At 43.5% G+C, this 20087-nt stretch overlaps 1 protein-coding gene across 3 annotated transcripts in view; it reads right to left on the bottom strand.

The window, feature by feature from the left end:
- The window catches only part of ttc7a (tetratricopeptide repeat domain 7A), a 65205-nt gene that overhangs the window by 26385 nt on the left and 18733 nt on the right, over positions 1-20087 (bottom strand). For 2 of the 3 annotated variants that reach the window (XM_074646895.1, XM_074646897.1), the window contains 11 exons: positions 18994-19057; positions 18721-18858; positions 15464-15547; positions 14472-14576; positions 11940-12057; positions 11293-11350; positions 10706-10778; positions 10439-10599; positions 2156-2272; positions 1662-1792; positions 560-694 (listed from right to left, as the gene is read on the bottom strand). In XM_074646895.1, coding sequence (XP_074502996.1) covers positions 560-694; positions 1662-1792; positions 2156-2272; positions 10439-10599; positions 10706-10778; positions 11293-11350; positions 11940-12057; positions 14472-14576; positions 15464-15547; positions 18721-18858; positions 18994-19057 — 1184 coding nt within the window. The remainder of the gene's footprint in view (positions 1-559; positions 695-1661; positions 1793-2155; positions 2273-10438; positions 10600-10705; positions 10779-11292; positions 11351-11939; positions 12058-14471; positions 14577-15463; positions 15548-18720; positions 18859-18993; positions 19058-20087) is intronic. The other variant, XM_074646896.1, reaches the window with a different exon arrangement.

The raw sequence follows: 20087 nt of genomic DNA, 5'->3' as shown, positions 1-20087 counted from the left end.
TTACTTTGTTGATCCCCTGAGTTTTAATTAAGCGCCACCATCAGTTCAAAATTTCTGATCGAATACCTGCAAATCATTCCATCAACCTCAGCTGCACTTTGTATAAATGTTTGCATGCTATCACGTTAAACTAATATGGTCAACACAATACCTGCTAAAAATGGCCATGTTAACATTGTCATTGTGAGCATGTTAGCATGCTGACATTCAGCTCAAAGCAAGTATGGCTGCAGACTCTTAGGAGACTTGGAAAGCTTTAATTGCCTGAAATCAATGTCTTGTCCATTTTGCACTTTCTGATAGGATTATTATTCATAAAGCTTAATGACACTCGGAAACACAAAACCATGGAATCTGATTACTGTCGATTGTTTTCAAACAAACATTTCCTCATAGTCAACTTTTTGCATGGCCACTGGCCGACTTGCACCCCAAACAAGAGTAAAAATAGATTCCTTTGCTAACAGAAAGAATATAAAAATACAAATTTTCCAAGAGAGTCCAACCCCAACCAGAGTTTGGAACATATTTGTTATAGTTTTGTGTGCTGTTGTCGTACCAGCCTGCAGCCAAATGCGTTCCAGCATGGTCCAGATGTAGGTGGGTCCTTGGCGCCGGGTGGAGCTGAGGTCCGACACCTCAGAGAGCGCCGCTTCCAGACGAGACGCTGCAACTGACGAAGGGCTCAGCGAACCTGTGAAGGGAATCAGAATCGGAAATCAGAATCAGATATACTCCATTGATCCCCGGGGGGAAATTGTGACGTTACTGATTCTCTTATGTAAACATAAAGAAATGTAAGAAAATAGAAATAAAGGAGTAAGTAACATGTAAAATAATGTGCATAATGCTGCACAATATATGTAGAGAAATATAAGTAAATAAGAAAAATAAATGAGAATATAAGAAATATGTACAAATATAGGCATTAAAGACATACAATATATAACAAATAACCACAGTCCAAATGAGTCAATGAAAAATGAAAAAAATGCTGAGAAGTGGGATCTAGTAAGTGTGTTAAATATAACTGCAATTATAACATAAATATGAATAAAATAAGAATATTTCTTGAAATGTACAGAATAAATGCAGTATTAATGTCAGGGTATTGCACTGTTAAATTAATGCCCAAATTAATGTACAGTCGAGTTAAGTCACTAAAGTAACGTGAAGTGAAAGGACTACCAACATTAGAGCTGAAAATTATTGTACCGTTTTAAGCGATAGTAACAATGAATACTTTAATATTTTACAGATACTGAATGATATACAATATTTTGTCCCAAATATGTACTAAAGCATTCAGATTTAATTAAAAACCCTTCAAATATGACAGAAGAGACGCAATCTGAGAAAAACAAGCATTCAATCTCTGTTAATATCCAGAACATCAATATATTTCCTGTGACCGAATGGCAGGTGAACAGACCTCTGACCCACAAGATGTGGCGGTGAGTCACATCATTGATATTTAATGTTTCAGGCAAACAGTTTTTTAATCCAATAGGTCAAATGCCGGCGGATTCGGGACTGACCTACGCATTCACCTTTCTAACTGATATTTACCCAACACCAGCGAAAAAGGAGGATGTGTTTAACTTAGAATAAATCAATTCAGCATGTGTCAATCCGAACATGTGTGTTAGAAAGACTTTAACCAGTGAGAGAAAGCAGACCGGTGGAGGCGTCCTGGAAGTCAGGCAGGGTGAGGTGGATGGAGGGTTTCCTGGCTCCGGGGCTGACCTCTGCCCTCTCAGCCATCGGTAGACTGCTGCTGTCATCCGTCTCACTGCAACACACACATTCAGTACAGTTCTGCTCAAGAAAGACTTATTTAAGATGTTATAGGATGTTGATAATATATATTTAGAGCACCTTTAGGGTTCCTGTTAATATGATGAATAATAGAGAACTTTACCGCATATCAGTTTTACCATCTAAGATGTGAAATCTTTGAAGCTCAATAAACCGCTCAGATCGCAGATAGAACCATGAAAGATCAGAGTGCATGAATAAACACACACTAACACACTATGGTAATCAATACCGCAGCAGCAGAAGATTCCAGCTTCAGCATGCACAGCACCACATTCATACAGCACACATGATAAGCAAAGATGCACAAACGCACATCTGGCATGCACACGCTCACCTGGAGCGGCTGACATCGTAGCGGCTCAGCCAGTTTTGCAGCATCTCTTCACAGGTCTGCAGGGCTGCAGCCGGGCCAAAGAGGGCCTCTTCAAGCTTCACCTTTGAGAACAGCAGACTGGACCAGAAAACACATACACACATTACTCATCTTAGTTTTACTTTGTGCTGCATGTTCATGTTTTATTACCACATCATGCACTTGTATTATACATTTAACCCTCTGAGACCCACAATAGACCCGTTTTGGTCTTTTTTTAGGGGGGTACAGGGGGTCTTTAGGGGGAGATAGCAGGTCAGCAGTAGATGTCACATAGAAGTGGTGTACATCATCTGTCAAGTTGTTGAAGTACAGTACATGATGGTCATCCCCATGCTCTATTATGTCTCAATTTTTTGGGTTGATACCATTTGTTAGAAAGATTTGGTGCTAAATTTAATTATTTTTTACCACTCGAGAATTGATAAAAACAATCAATAATCCCTCCAAAATACCAAATTAAGACACCAAAACCTTGAGGAACACCATAGAAAAAGCCATGATGTGATTCGGTTTCAAAAACTGGAGATTTCTGCAAGAATTGCATTTTTTGGTGATTGGATGGCTCTGCAATGGTTCTGAAAACTGCTCAGGAGTCCCCTTATCATCAACATACCTATGAAAGCCATCCATCCTCTGAATGTCCTAATGTAGGTCTCTAGTTTGTGGTTGTAACGTTTCATGAGGCTGTGATTATCCTAGAGGTCACAACAGGTCATTTTATACTGTCAGGCCAAATTTAAAAAAATGGTTTCACTACAATGAAATGGCTCCTATGGGAATTAACATCATCACACATGAATACAATTGGGCTCATTGGATCCACAAGAGTCTCAGCTTTACAGTGATACCAAATGTATGTAATTCAAGACTGTTTAGGGACCCCAGTATGCAGAAATGTTCACACCATTTTAGAATAGGAGAAAATTAGCATGACATGGTTGGTACCAATGGATTTTCTTAGGTTTTCTAGCTCTAAAACTGAACCTCTGAAAGACAGTAAAGTTGGTCGGGACGGGTTTCAGTTGGTTAAAGTTGACTGAAAACAGTATCTGCTGTTTTTGTACCCGTACGGATATTAAACTGTAAACTGAGTGACATGGAATAATGTTTATGTGGGCCCAATCCCACTCAAACCTGTTCTTATTATCACTGATCACATTAACCTGAGTATGAACACACAGCATGATGATACTCAGTGAAAGGTTTACAATGACCTTTCAATTTTGTTTATAAAAATAAAGAATATGCGTACACATGTACAAGTGTTTGAGCTTCTACAGTAGCCGCGTAAGTGCTGAGGACCCATCAACATCTCACTGATGCATGAGGCCCACGGGGATCGATATAAACAGAGAGGGGGCAAAGATAGTCATCAAGAACAAGCTCCAAGAGTGTGTGTGTGTGTTGAGAGGTTGATGAGTAGAGGCCATGGAGTGTTTCCGCTCGGCCCTTTTAGTTGAAGACAACTGGTTAAGTGATGTGGGAGTCTCTGATGTGAGTGTGTGTGTAGTAATTGCCAGAAGGGGCTCTCAGAGGATGCAGTCTGTCATGGGCATCACTCATCCATGAGCGAGAGGAGAGAGAGAGAGCGAGAGAGGCAGAGAGACGATGGTGTTCACCACATCTGACGCCCATCCGCCTGCCTAGCTGTCCCGTCCACTGCCTCCCTGTTGTCGAAGGCTCCTCCAGGTCCAGGGGGAATAGAGGGAAGGAGGGAAATATGGATGGAGGGAGGGCGAGGATCAATAGCAGAGCGAGACGAGCTTGCGTCAGGGGAGAAAACTCTCGGTGAAATGCGGCTCGTTACCGACTCACGGCTCGGTGGATGATTGGGGGAAGGGTGTATGGAGGAGAAGATGGAGGGATGTTGGAAAAGAGAAAAAACGGAAAATGTGTGTGGGAGGAAGGGGGTTGGATTTTCTGACGCGCGGATGACAAGTGCCGCCGAGGGACGTTGTGTTAAGGATACGCCTGCCAGTAGGGGTCCACCAGAGTGTGTGATTGTGTGTGTCTCTAGGCTACCCATTACCACTGTGGCAAAGCATTTAGAAGCATTGTGACGGTATAAAGCCATCCTAGTGTTGAAATGTGACAGTGTGTATATCATGCGTACAAAGAACTGACTTCTCTTACTGTGTATCCTCCTGGACGTACAACATGAAGAACCACCTACACTGAGTTTACTGGAAACTCTCAAATAAAAGCTTGTATTCAAATAATGGTAAAGTCTCAAACACACACTGTTCAACACAAATACTGGTTTCGTTCAGCTTTGCTGTTTTTTTCTATGTTAAGCTACCGTTTATGAAACTCAGCACTCTGCTGATTAAAAAAATTAAAAGTAGAAGGTACAAACTTGTGTACATATACATTTCTGGGGAGAAGTTAACTCTAATTCCCAAGAATTAGCGGCACTCATAGACTGTACATAAGAAGTGGACGTAATCACCGTGACGTCACCTGTTGTTTGTGGACCGCAATTTTGAAGCCTCGAGTTCAGTATTTTGGCCGTCGCCATCTTGGTTATTTGCGACCAGAAGTGACACGAGAGGGTGGAGCTAAGTACAACTGAACGCTGAATAAGACATTTTTTAGGCGACAAAATGTTACAATTAACTTTCATGAACTTAAAACACACTGTGAAAGGGTTAAAGCTGTAAGACGAAAACGCAGACAACTCCCAGACCAGACAACGCCGTGGTAGCGACCTGTCAATCACAAGGTAGCCACGCCCTAAAGCATCCCCTGCTTTATGGTCTATTTGACTCTAAAAGACCATAATTTACTAAATGAACATCATGCTGTATTGAAGAAGTCTTGAAACTAGTGATTGAGACCATAAACTCATGTTTACAATGTTTACTGAGGTAATAAATCAAGTGGGAAGTAGGCTCATTTTCTCATAGACTTCGATACAATCAGACTTCTTTTTGCAACCAGAGAAGTCGCTCCCTGCTGGTTGTTAGAAAGAATGCAAGTTTAAGGTACTTCAGCATTGACTTCACTTTTCAGACCACGTAGTTAGCCACTGATGGCACTGAACTTTTCATTTTGGGGTCAACTTTTGTTGAATTCAACAACTATGGCGCCACGTCTGACTGGATTCTTCTCCGTGGCAACAGCTCATGGGTAATGTAGTATTTAGAGCCAGTGGCCATGCCAAAATGATGGATAAAGCATGATTTCTTAGAAACAAAATTGTTCTGAAATAATTGAAGCACCTAACATAAACATGATATGATTATCCGGGAGAGTCCAGTAACATTGAGGATATTGTTGAAAGAAAAAAAACACTTCCGGAGCCAGCAGCCCGCTGAAAAAACAGCAAAGTAGAAGCCAGTGTAATAGAGTAAACATGGCGGAAGACTTGCATTAACATGCATTTGCATTAACAGTAAACAATACTGTCGGGTAGCAAATCAGAAAATGGTGTAGGTTGTACTAAAATATGATAACATATACTTACTAAAAGTCATAAATAAAACTCTTTCTCTTATTTAAAGCTGTTTCAACTAAAGCCCTTATTCTCACTGCAAGTGAGGCCACTATCTGAGGATTTAAACCTTTGTAATTAACCACTATGAGTCTTTACAAAAGGGTTTCACCGTGTATATTATAGTAGTATCCCACTGATCTAACTCATCCAAGTACAGAGTGTTTTCCACCTTGTTATTCACAAACTCGATCACAGCCAGTGTTTCCCCTCGCAGCTTCACAAAAGATAGGTTTCATCAGCACTCAAAACTACACGTCAGATTACAAAAGATATCATTTCCAGGCTCCTGGGAATGAGCCTGGTGTGTGCAGAGCGTAGTGTTTGAGGACGGATGGCGGCGAGCGGTGTAAATGCTCGGCGGTGGCCAGCTAAGAGAGCTGCCAGCGTAAACTCCATATAAAAATAGCTAATAATGTTCCCTTGAAAAAAAAAAAAGTGATGCATCTACAGTACTACTCATTCTGCACTCCCACAGATCAGAGTGTGGATTCTCTACAGGCTGCATGCAGACAAACAAACAACACAGTATATTTAGATATATGCATATCTATATATACAGTATAATATATACAATGTAGTGCATGCATAGAGATTAACACACACAAGCCTGTGCAGACAAGCTTGCTTTGTGTAAACCGGGCATGCATGTGCACGCTAGCACAGATGCACATGCACACAAACACACTTGCTCATGCTGCAACATCCCGTTAGATGAATGCAGAATCAAAGGCTGGGATTAATCATTCTCTTTAGTACAAACTACGAGACCACGATCTCTCTCTCTTTCTCTCTCTCTCTCTCTCTCTCTCTCTCTCTCTCTCTCTCTCTCTCTCTCTCTCTCATACACACACACAACCCTCCCCCTCTCTCCCTCTCTCGCCTCTCAATCTGTAGCAGAATCCCATTTCACATTGAAATGCATGCCTGTTTACTGGGTGATTAAAATTTCAAAGAAAGGGAGAAACGGAGACGGAGAGATAAAAAAGATGAGAGGCAAGGAGAGAAAGAGAGGGCGAGAAAGATGGAGTGAGAGGGGGAAGAGATGGAGAAGGAGCCGGGGGTAGAGGATGTGGGAGAAAAAGGAGGAAGGAGAAATTCAGTGTGCTACAGTGAGCTGACAGTTTGCTGTGGTGCAGAGACGCAGTGGCTAACAAGAATCACACACATGCACACACACACACACGCACACACACACACACACACAGTGACACACAAACATGTATGTGCCAGATTACGATCTTGCACACACACACATCCCCCCATCACCACACACACACAGGACTGTCGCGGCATGCCCAGCACCGAGCATGATACAAGCTTTGATCTCTGATGCTCGCTCACACATCCAAAGCAAATGATATTCAGCGAGCTTGTTACTGAGAAAACACCTCCTTTCACTACCTCTCTCTCTCTCTCTCTCTCTCTCTCTCTCTGTCTCTGACTCTGAGGTCTGCAACTCGGCCTCAGCCTGACGTGTCCCGAGGGTATTGATATGTTCTGGCCGAGTTTGGATTAATGTTCATGTGCATACTGACGGTTTCGGTTGGGCTTAGGGCTAAAATATTGTTGATAATTAAATGTTACAACCAAGTAGGCTTCTTTTTTCAGTGTGTGTAAACTGCATCCATAGTCTATATAGATGGACGACGCGTCTCCACTTCCTCCCACTGTCCAGATGTGATGCCAAAATACTGACTTATTTTATGTCGTAGGCTCTCAGAAAATTATGAAAAATGACGATCAGTGTTTCCCAAAGCCCAAGATGACGTCCTCAAATGTCTTGTTTTGTCCACAACTCAAAGATATTCAGTTTACTGTCATAGAGGAGCAAAGAAACTCTTAAAAACTCGCTCAAACCGATAAATCGATTACCAAAATAGTTGGCAATGAAGTTGACAACTAATCGATGAATCGGTTACTCGCTGCAGCTCTAAATACTATTCACAGTGATCATTATCGACAGATTTATATAGCAGCAGACTAGACTGTGTGTTTGTTACGCTGCTACACTCAAACCAGCACTCTGAGAGAGAGATGGAGGGATGAGAAAGTGTGTTAGCTGTCGGTCCCAGCAGGCCAGTTGAGCCCAAATGAATTGGGCCAGGTCAGGCTGAGGCTAACGTTTCAGGCCTGTAGAACTCTCTCTTCAGCTTTCAGTTGGCCCGGGTCAAATATGCTTTTCTGGCATGACCGACCAGTAAAATTATTATTAGAAACATAGATCAATGAAGCTTAGAGGTAATACAGCTAATGGACATTCAGTAAGAATTCATTTCAATTCAGCTGTTCCATTCAGTGAACTACCGGTTTATAGATCTGTATCTCTCTCTTTTTCTCTCATGACTCAATGTCTCTCGACCGCTCCATAACAACAGTTTGGGAACAACAACTGATGCTGCCTGCTCTACCCATATGACCTCATGGTTACCGGGGCGATGGGGATTCCTGGCGCAGAGAGCGATGTGATTGGCTGAGCCCGGAAAAGAGCTCTTAAATGGGTCAAAGCAGTCAAGTGTCTCTATGGAGGAGGTGTGTGTGTGTGTGTGTCTCAGTGTGTGATTGTGGATCTAGACGGAGAGAGAACAGATTTCATCTACATACAGTACTGATCAGTAAAGCTTGTGTAATTATAAAGCCGTCGTCTTTCCTGCATCCTCCCCCTCTGTCTCTGTGTTTTCTTCCTCCCGTCAGGCTCTTATGTACATCCTTCCCTCCCCTTCGTTGTCTCATCAATGTTCTTGTTTTTGTGCATTTCCTCTCTCTTCCTCTCCCTCCTGATGTATGGAGGTACCCCATCTGTCTGTGCTGGGACCGTGGAGGCCAACACTGACCCCAAATGGCTGTGTTATGAAATGCTTTACTGGGCTTAGAAATGGAGAGAAAACACATCAGAAGGATGATGCAACATGCTTCCATATTATGGTTAGTGTGAAATAATCAGCCTGGATAGTGTTCATAATAATGTTGTGAGCTTCCTCCACGGCTAATACATGTTTTTAATGTGTTTGTTCAGGACTGGAATCCTTCCTGTGAGATAAACCAAAATGATGGTCCTATACTGCTGTTGATCTTCCTTCCACAATTTTATTTCAAGCTGGATTTTTATTAGAGATTTTAGTGACATATGACTTGACTTCTCTGAGTTGAGATCAAATTTTGGGGAAAAAACTCAACTTAAAAGAACAGTGCGTAACATTTCGGGGGATCTATTAGCAGAAATGGAATATAATATTCATTACTATGTTTTCATTAGTGCATAATCACCTGAAACTAAGAATCAGCTTGTTTTCGTTAGCTTAGAATGAGCCGTTTATATCTACATAGGGAGCGGATCCGCTTCAGAAACCACCATGTTTCTACAGAAACAAGACAAACCAAACACTGGCTCTAGAGAGAGACTTTCACATTTTTACGTTACCTGAAAGGGCAACGTAGTTCTCCGACACAAACTGCGGTAACGCCAGCTGCAGAGTGCAAAACCGTGGTACCGCCAGTCGCCATTTGATTTCCATTGTTCCTAAAGTAGCGTTATTATGGTAAGGATGGCCTCTGAGTGGGGCAAACAGCGTTACCACGGTTTTGCACTCAACGGCTCACGGTACCACAGTCTTGGAAAGGGAGGAGTGAGCGGAGGGGGGCTCGGTTGGTTGCAATCTGCAACCACACCACTAGATGCCGCCAAATCCCACACACTGTCCCTTTAAATGCAACCACTAGGTTTTCATTCAGGAGACTGCTGTTACAATCAGCTGTTCGTTTGTGTCCCGTGTTAACAACGTTCAGTGTCATTTTCACTGTACAAACGTAGTAGTTTTAAGCCCAAACATGTAGTTCTTTCCTAAACCTAACTATAGTGGTTTTGTTGCCGAAAACAAAGTGACGCCAAAGGGCGTGACAAAGCGGGATGGGAACATGTTGGGACACCAGTGTTCGAGACCAGTTTTGTGTTTTTAAGTTACGTAAGTGACATGTTTTCTGTACTGATGTTACGTATTTTACTTAGTTTATGTTCTTATTTCAAGCCCAACCATGACGTTTTTCCTAAACCTAACTAAGTGGTTTTGTTGCCCCCTGCTGGTACTCTACCTTTGTACACGCATGCAATATTCACACGGCTCAACGAGGCAAAACGTGACACTGACAAGCTATCCTCTGGTGGACAGGCGGGTCTATTACACACTTTGGCGCGATATCGGTTTGTACAACGTGTCCCAAAGCAAATCACTGAATCCCTCCTTGCCCCCAAAATGACTGTATTGAGTGTAAAAGTCAGTTTTTGTGTGTTTTAAACTGTTTAGTTTAGCAGACAAGTGGGTTAATGCGTTGGCCGACTCAGTTCTATCAGGAGAGCAGCGCTAGGGCTCGGGTCAGAGCTGCAGTGTTAAAAGGGTAAGGGTGTATGAGGGGCATAGGTACCGCAATGCAGACCTCCACTCTGGCACGTCTAAATAAGGCGTCAAGTGTGTGAGTGTGTGTGTGTGTGTGTGTGTGTGTGTGTGTGCGCGTGTGCGTGTGTGTGTGTGTGCTTGGCCTCCAACACAGTTGAGCTGAGACACCCTATCCCTACGCAGAGGACTAGTGTTAGGACAGGGCCTCGTTGCACCACTCACTGGAGCTACTCTCTCACACACATAAAAAAACACCATACAAAGTCTAAAAGGTACAGCGATCGATCGCCTTATCCTCAGTCCAACAACATTTTTTCTGTTGCCTGAGTGTGAGTGGGACGGTTTAGTGGGTTTTACTTGAAGTTGCTGGGGTGCTGGCTGAGGGCCAGGTTCAGGGTGTCCAGGGCATGGCGGTGGTGTTTCTGGGCGCTCAGCAGCAGCGTCAGCAGGTGGAGGGAGTGTAAGTCGTCCCCACGGAGAGATAAAGCTGCCTGCAGGGGCTCTATGGCTGCTGATACCTGCCACACAAACACACACACATACACATTCTCAGGTATAGCTTACACTCTGTTTCCTAATTGTTTATTAACAAAACACATAACTCTCCCATTGGTTTGCTTATACCTGGCGCACAAGTGCCAGCTGCAGAGCCAGGTACATAGCGATCTGAGCATCCTGGGGGTCTAATGAATGAGCCCTGTGAAGGAGAGAGAGAAAACCCTCATGGTTCACACCGTGTTAGCGAAGATTTCATGCCAGGAGGGCAAACTTTTATGATTGGCATACAAAACAAAAACCTGAATAGCGACGGAGTCTACAGCCACACTAGCAGCTCTTTGAGGCTGTATTTAGGCACACTGGTGCTTTGAGCTAAATGCTAACATCTGGTCAGACAAATGGTAACAAATGCCCTCACAAAGAACCTCCAGTTTGATGTTCCTAAATGCCCTATACTGTGTGTACTAGGAGACAAAGTAGATGGGTTATCTGTAAGGAAAATTAGATTTGTAACACTGGGTTGTCGGCTTTATAGATTTAATAGGGATGGAAAGAGCTGCCGCCACATTAAGGCACTTTTATCGGGGCCTAGAGGGATTGTGGGTACAGTAAGGTCATATTTGTACTCCCTACTGGATTATGTTTGCTTATGTTCACACGTTGTTGTTCTGCGTTCTTTGTAGAACGTGGAGAATAGAAGAACAGGAACCCACTTGCTCAAAGCTCGCAGTGCTTTTTTGTTGTATTCGTCACGATCAGCTTTCAGAGCGGCTGGAGCGAGAGAGAGAGAGAGAGGACACAACCAAAAGTTTACTCGGCACAGTTTCAGCTTTAAAATTATATGTTATATAAACAGTGGGCTCAAATAGTCCTCACACCTAAACAGAAAAAAAGGGGTGCTGTTCCAAAATGACCATACAAAGGAATAGCTTGAAATATTACTTCACTTTCTTGATGGTAAATAGATGGAAGATTCTGCTCTCATGTATCTCTCTTTGTTGAAGTAAATACCAAGAAGGGGGAAACAGGTAGCCTGGCTCTGTCCAAAAGTATCGGACAGGATTTTCTTCCTGTTTTTTAATCTTCATCTTGTGTCGAACTATTCCCTTAAGGTCTGGTTAACTTTAGGTAACAACTAACATTTTGGGTAAGATTGTGATCATGAAACAAATGATAATGAATAGAAGTCAGGATTTGAATCGTTGTGAAATCGAGACGTTTTACAGCCTTCCACCTTTGCTTCTGAGACATTAATCGCATACTGATTAACAAAAGAAACGAACAAAAGAACGATACTGTTGTTTTCCTGGAGAGGATATCCTCAGTATATTTGTCTGTTTGTTGGTTTGTGTGTCCTTACCATTGGAGGCCTGTAAACTGCAGCAGAGTCCCAGGGACAGGTAGGCCCTCGGTAGAAACTCTCCGGCTTCTTCCCCCATAGACACCACATCCCGCGACAGAGCCTCGGCCTTCTCGAACTGGACGCACGCAAAAACATACACTCAATTAGCCACTGAAAAATTGTATATACTTCACTGGGCAGGTGAAATACTGAATTATTCTGCTGAGAATACAACTTGTGTTCAGGTTTTCTTCGTGCCCTTATCCTGCTTATATCCTAAATAATAATCCAAACCATTTAGTTTTCTTCACCGAAATTAATGTAATGCTGAGATATAGGCCAACTGTACATATATACTGTTGGCCGTGAAGCTTTGGCGACCCTTAGGCTGGGTCGGGACCCCCAGGCTGGGAACCAGTGACCTATAATATGAAACAAATAAATCTCTTTGTGAGGTACTGTAGGCAGGGTCTACAACATCCTCTCTTACATGAGCATGAGAGAGGAAGAACTCTGCAGCACTGAGGCGTAAACGTGGCTGAGGTGCAGCAGGGAGTGGACTATTGATGGCTGAGTCCGGTGTGAGTTTAGCGTGAGGACAGTCCGAGTAGATTCAAGGACAACGCAGAGTTTGCTGAAGGACACACACACTTTCGCCCACACACACGCAGCAGCAGACTGCAGGCGGTGTGTGGCCGAGCCGAGGTGCTCTGAGCTGAGGAGAAAGTGTGTCACTCTGTGTGAGGTATGGCTGGTAGCGGGCGGGCGGGCGGGCGGGCAGGTGGGCGTAGGGGGGGTAATGTCTTTGACGGCACGACAGCGCAACAGCAAGCCAACTGCTCTGACACCATCCCCCCTCCTCCTCGTCTTCCACCCTTCATCCTCTCTCACTCTCTCTTTCTCTGAATCCAGCCCTTGCAAGTTCAAAGCCTGCACACAATAGCCAGTCATTTAAACACACAGCCCGTCCGTGCACATCGTAGCGGGATTTCACCATCGAATGGTGTGAAAGAAGAACACGTCGCTGTCGTCGGGTGAAAACCTTGCATCTGCAAAACTGCTCTTCAGGAATTTATTGCTTTTGGTGCAGTTTCTAGTGATGTCATGAAGATCCTTTTTCACAAACATGTACTATATAGGAGCTCTCTGAAAACCTGAAAAAATATAAATTGTCATGAGGTTTTGGTCTGGTCTGCGGGCTAGTGGGCCACAAAAACAAACATTGCTGGCTAGATAATAGTCCAGACTGTCCAGTGGAGCTGATGGTGGATAATGGTGGCCCATTTATGTAATGCCCCACTGCACTATGGCCACAGTGTCCCATTGTGATTAAGGCTGTAAGCTCCTTAGTGTCTCCGGCCTGCCATGATCTCCAGCCACTGACAGATGTGCTCCCTCCATTCGCCCCTGTTAGCTCCTCTTTTCTAATCTCTGACCCCTTTCTCTCTCTCCCTCTCTGTCTCTCTCACCCTCACACTCGCTCTCTCCTACTCTAAAAACCTCTGTTGATGTGACTTCCTCCCTCCTGCCCCGATGGCGAACAGCAGGACTACATCCAAGCTGGCCGGGCTTTACAGGGATGCGTATCTGCCCGAGTGACCCCAGTGTCAACCCTGAAACATTAGCGACACATTGCTGCTGTGTTATGCATCTCAATGTAAATATTCTATAAAGCAACTGTCCACGTAGTGACCTCACCTTTCGGCTTATCATTGTGTGAGCGTTCGCTGAGGGGGGGAAGGCGTTCAAAAGCAGATTTGTGGTATCTCATTAGTTCCAGATGAAGAATGGATTCTTGCTACTCTGTCTGTAATCCTGTGAAACCTTTAGCCTACATACAGTATACTTGTATGGCTTTGTGACAAGTCCATATTCTGTTGACATTGACTGGATGGGATACTTTAAAGCTGCAGTGTGTAGGATTTAGTGACATCTAGTGGTGAGGTTGCAGATTGCAACTCGTGCGTGCGTTAGACTGCTTGGTCCTTGTTTCAAGACGGGTCGGGTGGGTTGCCGACATCACCGAGGACCCCTGGCGCCTTTTACGTGTCGCTCACACCCTCCAGCTGGCTGTTAACGAGGGTCTTTTGGCACAGAGAAGTACTCGTATCGGTACTCGGTATCGGCGAGTACCCCAATGTAAGTACTTGTACTTGTACTCGGTCTGAAAAAAAGTGGTATCGGTGCGACCCTTCAGAATTATCTAGGGACCCCTTTATGTTGATGTAAACATCTGCTTCTCTGTATCTGCTCTATCTACTCTCTAAATAGAGGAGTTAAAAAAACAGCTCCACCTACACAGCAACTCATCCACAGACAATTTAAACGTGTCACTTCAACAAGTATCTCTGGGAAATGTAGAGCAAAAACATCACAGCAAGAGCACCGAATATGATTCATAGGTCATGATTCTAATCTTGGTTAGTCTTGTCGGTACATGGCTCAGGCTCACAGACTCTCAACTTCATGTGTGTGTATTTGAGTCCAGGCGTGTGCGTGTGTAATGTGTATTGTTTTCGTATATAAGCGAATGTTTTTGTGTGTATTCACCCAGTGCAGTTGACCAATGCAGACTTTAGCAGCCAATAGGGGCAACGAGGGGTCCTCTGGTCTCATCCTGGCACACTCTTTAAATACAGACACAGCACCAACCCCCTGGAAGGAACACACACACACACACACACGCACACACACAAATGTCACTGACAAATTGTGATTCATGTGCACGCAGCAACAGCAGCCAGTTATCACGCAGCCACAGATGACACGGATCGCGTTTAAGCGAGTGCATCAAACACACATCAACTGTCCTTACACAGCCCTAATAGACCCATTTAGACACACAGTCACTTAATACATGTAGGTCAATCATTAATGGACCACGTGCACGCTCACATGCACACACGCACACATGCACACGTTCATACACACACACCCGAATGGCCCTAAATAGAAGCGGATCTGACGACACTGAGGCGGCCCCTTCTCCTTCTAGGGAGCAGCCTATTTCTAGAGCTCTCCATTGATCTGCAGTGTCACTTTATCCTGCAGCCCAGATCAATTTTTCTGTCACACACACACACACCGATGGAGAGAGAGAGAGGATTGTAAGCTCCTTTCGAGGACTCCCATTTGAAGAATATCATATTTTTTTACAACAATATTTATCTTTATTTAGCATCAAATGGATTCAATAGTAATTCCCAATCATTTCAAGTTGTTTTTTGCAATAGCAGAGGAGAGTTGCCATGAAAGACAACAGATTCTGTACTAGAGGGTTTAGCCCTGTAGGTAATTTTGTGTACTTTTGTTTGCAATTAATATACATGGCAATATCTGGATCAACCCGTGCTTCTCCAAGCACACTTATCCATGAAAGCTATTTGTTGCACGTCTGGACATGAGGGTGAGGAAGGAGCGCAGCAGTGTACAGGACAGAGGTATGGCAGAAGATGGATGTCACCTTCGGGTGTGGCGTGGGCGGCGTGGCGTGTGCGAGGAGCTGCTGTTGCTGCCGGTTTATAAGGAGAAAATGAGCTCACCTTCCCGGCCGCCATGAGTGACAGGCCCAGCTGGTGCCAGAGGTGGAACTCGTTGAATGAAAACTTCATGGCTCGCTCCAGACACTGCGAGGAGAGACACAGAAATATGTTTAAGTGATATAATTCATACAAATGGGATGCGTGGGTTGAGGTTCAGGCAGAGTCTGGCCAGGTTAACACAGACTGAGGCCAAAAAATATAAAAGAAGATGTGAAATATATGAAAAATGTGTGCTGAAACTGTCCATAGCCATTAGGAGACCAGTCAGGAACGCCTTGATTAGGAACATTAAACTGAATGGCCACTCTTCTTGACTAAATGTTTCTAGCTTGAAACGACTGTCAGTCACCACTCACCACCCACTCAGCGATGTTTCAGTACATAATGATGTGATTGATGTGTGTGTGGACGAGCAGAGGATGGCGTGGAGCGCCGCTCAGTCAGATGTTGTCAGTCATGCAGAACCAGGAAAGAGGTCTGCCTAATATTCTGATTAAATAATGTGCACTTAGTAGAAAGGCTGCCGGCCATTTAACATGCAGACAAATATGTCCCGCTGTATGGAGCTAATTGTATTACTGAAAATATACTGCGGGTAATTCTTAAATGATACAATGAATGAACTAAGCTGCGTATCAAGTAAACATGCAGGAATACTTGTAAAGTTTGCTATTATGAAACTGCAACTGTCACTGCTGCTGCTACTTGCACGTAATGGTGGTGACCCTTAACCCTGCTAAATCAGACCCCCCACACACACAACAAATCCCAGTTTAACCCTTGGTTAGGGGGTTAATATGCAGAGATGGAATTACAGTTCAGACTAATTGGGATGCAGGAAACATAAAACTGCCAATATTTAAGACACAACATGCTGATGTTAAGCAGGCATAATATTTATGTTCACCGTATCTTAGTTTAGCATGCTAACATTTATTAATTAGTACTAAACACAAAGTACAGCTAAAGCTGATAAGAATGTCATTAGTTCTGCAGTTATTTGGCCTCCGGGTCTGAGAAGTGAAGTCAATGCAGAAATGCGTTAAACTTGCATTCTCTCTAATAGCCAGCAGGGGGCGACTCCTCTGGTTGCAAAAAGTAGTAAAGATTGTATAGAAGTCTATGAGAAAATGAGCCTACTTCTCACTTGATTTATTACCTCAGTAAACATTGTAAACATGAGTTTATGGTCTCAATCGTTAGTTTCAAGTCTTCTTCAATACAGCATGATGTTCATTTGGTAAATTATGATCCCATCCATTTAGAGTCAGATAGACCATAAAGCAGGGGATGCTTCACGCCAAATTCAAACCAGAGCAGCGGTGAAGTGTGAAGAGCTGCCATGCAATGTGTTTGAAAATCTGCGGCGGCCACTCCTGAGCTCAGGAAGCGGCGGCCGTTTGATTCTGCGGGGAAGTGCGGCCAGAGAATACCCACAGCCAATCAGTAAACAGATCCTGTGACTCCTGTGACATGTTGACCTACGTTACAAAGAATTTCTTCTCGCCTGAAACACATGAATACGCCTCCTAATTAGGCTAATTATTGCGGCAAGCGGCACTTTGCCGCTGCCTGGTGTGAATTCGGCGTTGGGTCGTGGCTATCTTGTGATTGACAGGTCACCACCACGGCGTTGTCCGGTCTGGGAGTTCTCTGTATTTTTGTCTAACAACTTTTACCCTTTTATAGTGTTTTTTCAGTTCATGAAAGTTAGTTGCGACGTTTCGGACGCCTAAAAATGTCTTAGCTTCACCCTCTCTTGTTACTTCTGATTACAAATAACCAATATGGCTATGGTCTAAACCAATGGGTGACATCACGGTGACTACACCCACTTCATATATACAGTATACAGTCTATGCATTGAATGAAGCATTGAATAAATACAAATTGTGCCCTGATGGTGCTGATAGATGCTGTATTTATCTCCAAAGTCATTTTAATTTACTTCATCGCAATCCAACCAATAATTGTCATGTATTTAGCTTAAAAATTCCGGCATCAAGGCGGCGCTGGATGAAAAGTGAAGGGATCACCAAAGTCACAAGGAGTCATTCACTGAGGACCTTGAATACCTTTCATGACAATCCATCCAATGGTCTGGATGAAAGTGGCGGACCAACTTACACATTAATGCACCCGTAATATTAATGCAATAATTTAACATATATAATAATACATGACTCTGAAAGTAGTAATAGAATGTACTTTTATTAAATACATTTTTGATAGCAGTACTTTTCCTCATAATGGAATATTTTTACTGCTTTCATTTAACAAGATTTAAATATTTCTTCATGATTACCATTAAGTAATTTTATTCTGCAAAAATGTCAAATCATTGAATTATTTCTCTACAAGCCTTCAGCATTTTTCTTTTATTATATTCTTAGGATGAAAGATCTATGTATCTGCATAATCCAACCTCATAATAATAATAATAATAATAATAATAATAATAATAATAATAATAATAATAATAATAATAATACAGTGGTTCCCAAACTTTTTCACATCAAGGACCCCTAAACTGACACAAACGAGACCAAAAACCCCGATCTGATATGATTTTTGCTTGTAGTTGTTTTATTATTGTGTTATTTATAGATGGAATTACAGTAAAAAATAAATCATTCTCCTTTTTGCTGCGGAGCCTGTGGATCCCCCTCAAGGACCCACTGTACTAATACATACCTGTGTGTCCTCCAAATGAGATGTGATATTAGAATCAGACGCCTCATTGATTGATTAATGCTTCAGTAAGTCTGTAATCAATCAACGTGAATCTTCTTCATCCCATCAGAGATGGATCGCACTGACTGCCTGACATCTAATTCTTAATAGATGGCCCATACTGGCCTCATATATCAGCAAACTGATCCACTGGTCTAAGTGGAACTACCGCAGTGTGTGAGCGGTACTCCTCATAGAGATGACTGATGCGATCTATGAATCAGTCAGACAGGTGGACAAACCTAATTTTAGACGACCCCTCTCGCCTCCGCCTCCCTAACTTCCTACATCTGGGTAGAGGTCACATTATAGGGTTGGCTAGCAGAAAAATTGAGAAGATGGAGGAGGAATTTGGAGTGAGATGCTGGAAGAAAAAGACACCCCTTTGCTCAAAGTGATAAGGACATTCATTTAAAAGTTTGGCAAAGACAAAGCTCTCACTAACACATCTCATCTCTCACGCTTTTGCTCTCTTCCCCTCAGACCTTCAGCGTGGCGTCTCTGTTTGTGTGTGTCGCCCTCACCTCAGACAGCATGTCGTACTGCCCCCTCCTGGCCATGCCGATGGTGAGCAGGTCATAGACAGAGGTGGCATCCTGCAGGCTGGCCTTGCGAGCCTCGGCCTGGTCTGGCAGACGACTGATCACCGCTTCGCCGCTGGCCTGGACGGACAGAGATGCTGAGTGAGGAAGAGGAGGCGGAAAGGAGGAGGAAAACTAAGGAAGGGAAAGATGGCAATACTGATGGTCTTGGCAGAAAGGTAAGGGAAATACTCGAGAAGGCAGAGTGTGTCTCACCATGGACTCTGTGATGAGCAGCAGCAACACAGCCTCCTCTACCACGTCCTGAGGACAGAAGCAACTGCCAGGACACAGGAAACAGGAAATAGTGACAGGAAGTCCATCCCTCACACACACACACACACGGCTCGTCCACAGGTAGATTGCCAGATTGCTGCGTGTCGAGTTTCTGTCTCACTTGTGGTGCTGTAACACAACCCGGACCACCCTGGGTGTATCACTTCACAGCCCTATCTCATATGTCACACACACACTGGCTCCTTCATTTCTTCCATCTCTACCTCTCCCCTCCCCTCTCATTCATCACTTTCTTTGCGTCTCCTCCCTCTCTGTTCGGCTCCGTGTCCTATTAAAGGACACATTTACCAGACGCCGCCGTGGCCTTTTCAAAAGAGGCAACCGATGACAAAAGCCATGAACAATACTCAGCTATTCCTCAGGGGTGAAGTCTCCTGTTCCTCCCCTCCTTCTAATCTCAGACATGGATTTAGATCTTCACTTATGATAGTGTGGGCAGGATTAGTCATGTGGCGGTGACTAAGTTTGGCTCGCGGGGCCCGAGCAACGAGCTCGCAGGATCCCTGCAAAGAGGGAAACGCAGAGACAAGGCAACAAAACGTTGATACGATTTAGTTCGATGCTGATGCAGAAAACCAGTTGGTCATGTCAGGACTGTGTGAGGCTTTCTCATCCCTTGTGAATATTATGTCATTTTCTGATACGATATGTCATGTTATGTTATTTAAAGGGAGATTTGTCAAGTATTTAATACTCTTATGAACATTGGAGTGGAAAAATATTCTTGCTTAATGCAAATGTATGTATATATTTATTATTGAAAATCAATAAATGACACAAAACAATTTCAACTATTATCAAGAAACCCTCACAGGTACATAAAAATATGCTCAAATCATAACATGGCAAACTGCAGCCCAACAGGCAACAACAGCTGTCAGTGTGTCAGTGTGCTGACTTGACTATGATTTGCCCCAAACTGCATGTGATTATCATAAAGTGGTCATGTCTGTAAAGGGGAGACTCGTGGGTACCCATAGAACCCATTTTCATTCACATATCTTGAGGTCAGA

Source organism: Sebastes fasciatus, chromosome 9 (genome assembly GCF_043250625.1).
Source record: "Sebastes fasciatus isolate fSebFas1 chromosome 9, fSebFas1.pri, whole genome shotgun sequence".
Lineage (NCBI taxonomy): Eukaryota > Metazoa > Chordata > Actinopteri > Perciformes > Sebastidae > Sebastes > Sebastes fasciatus.
This window is presented reverse-complemented; position numbering and strand designations above follow the sequence as displayed.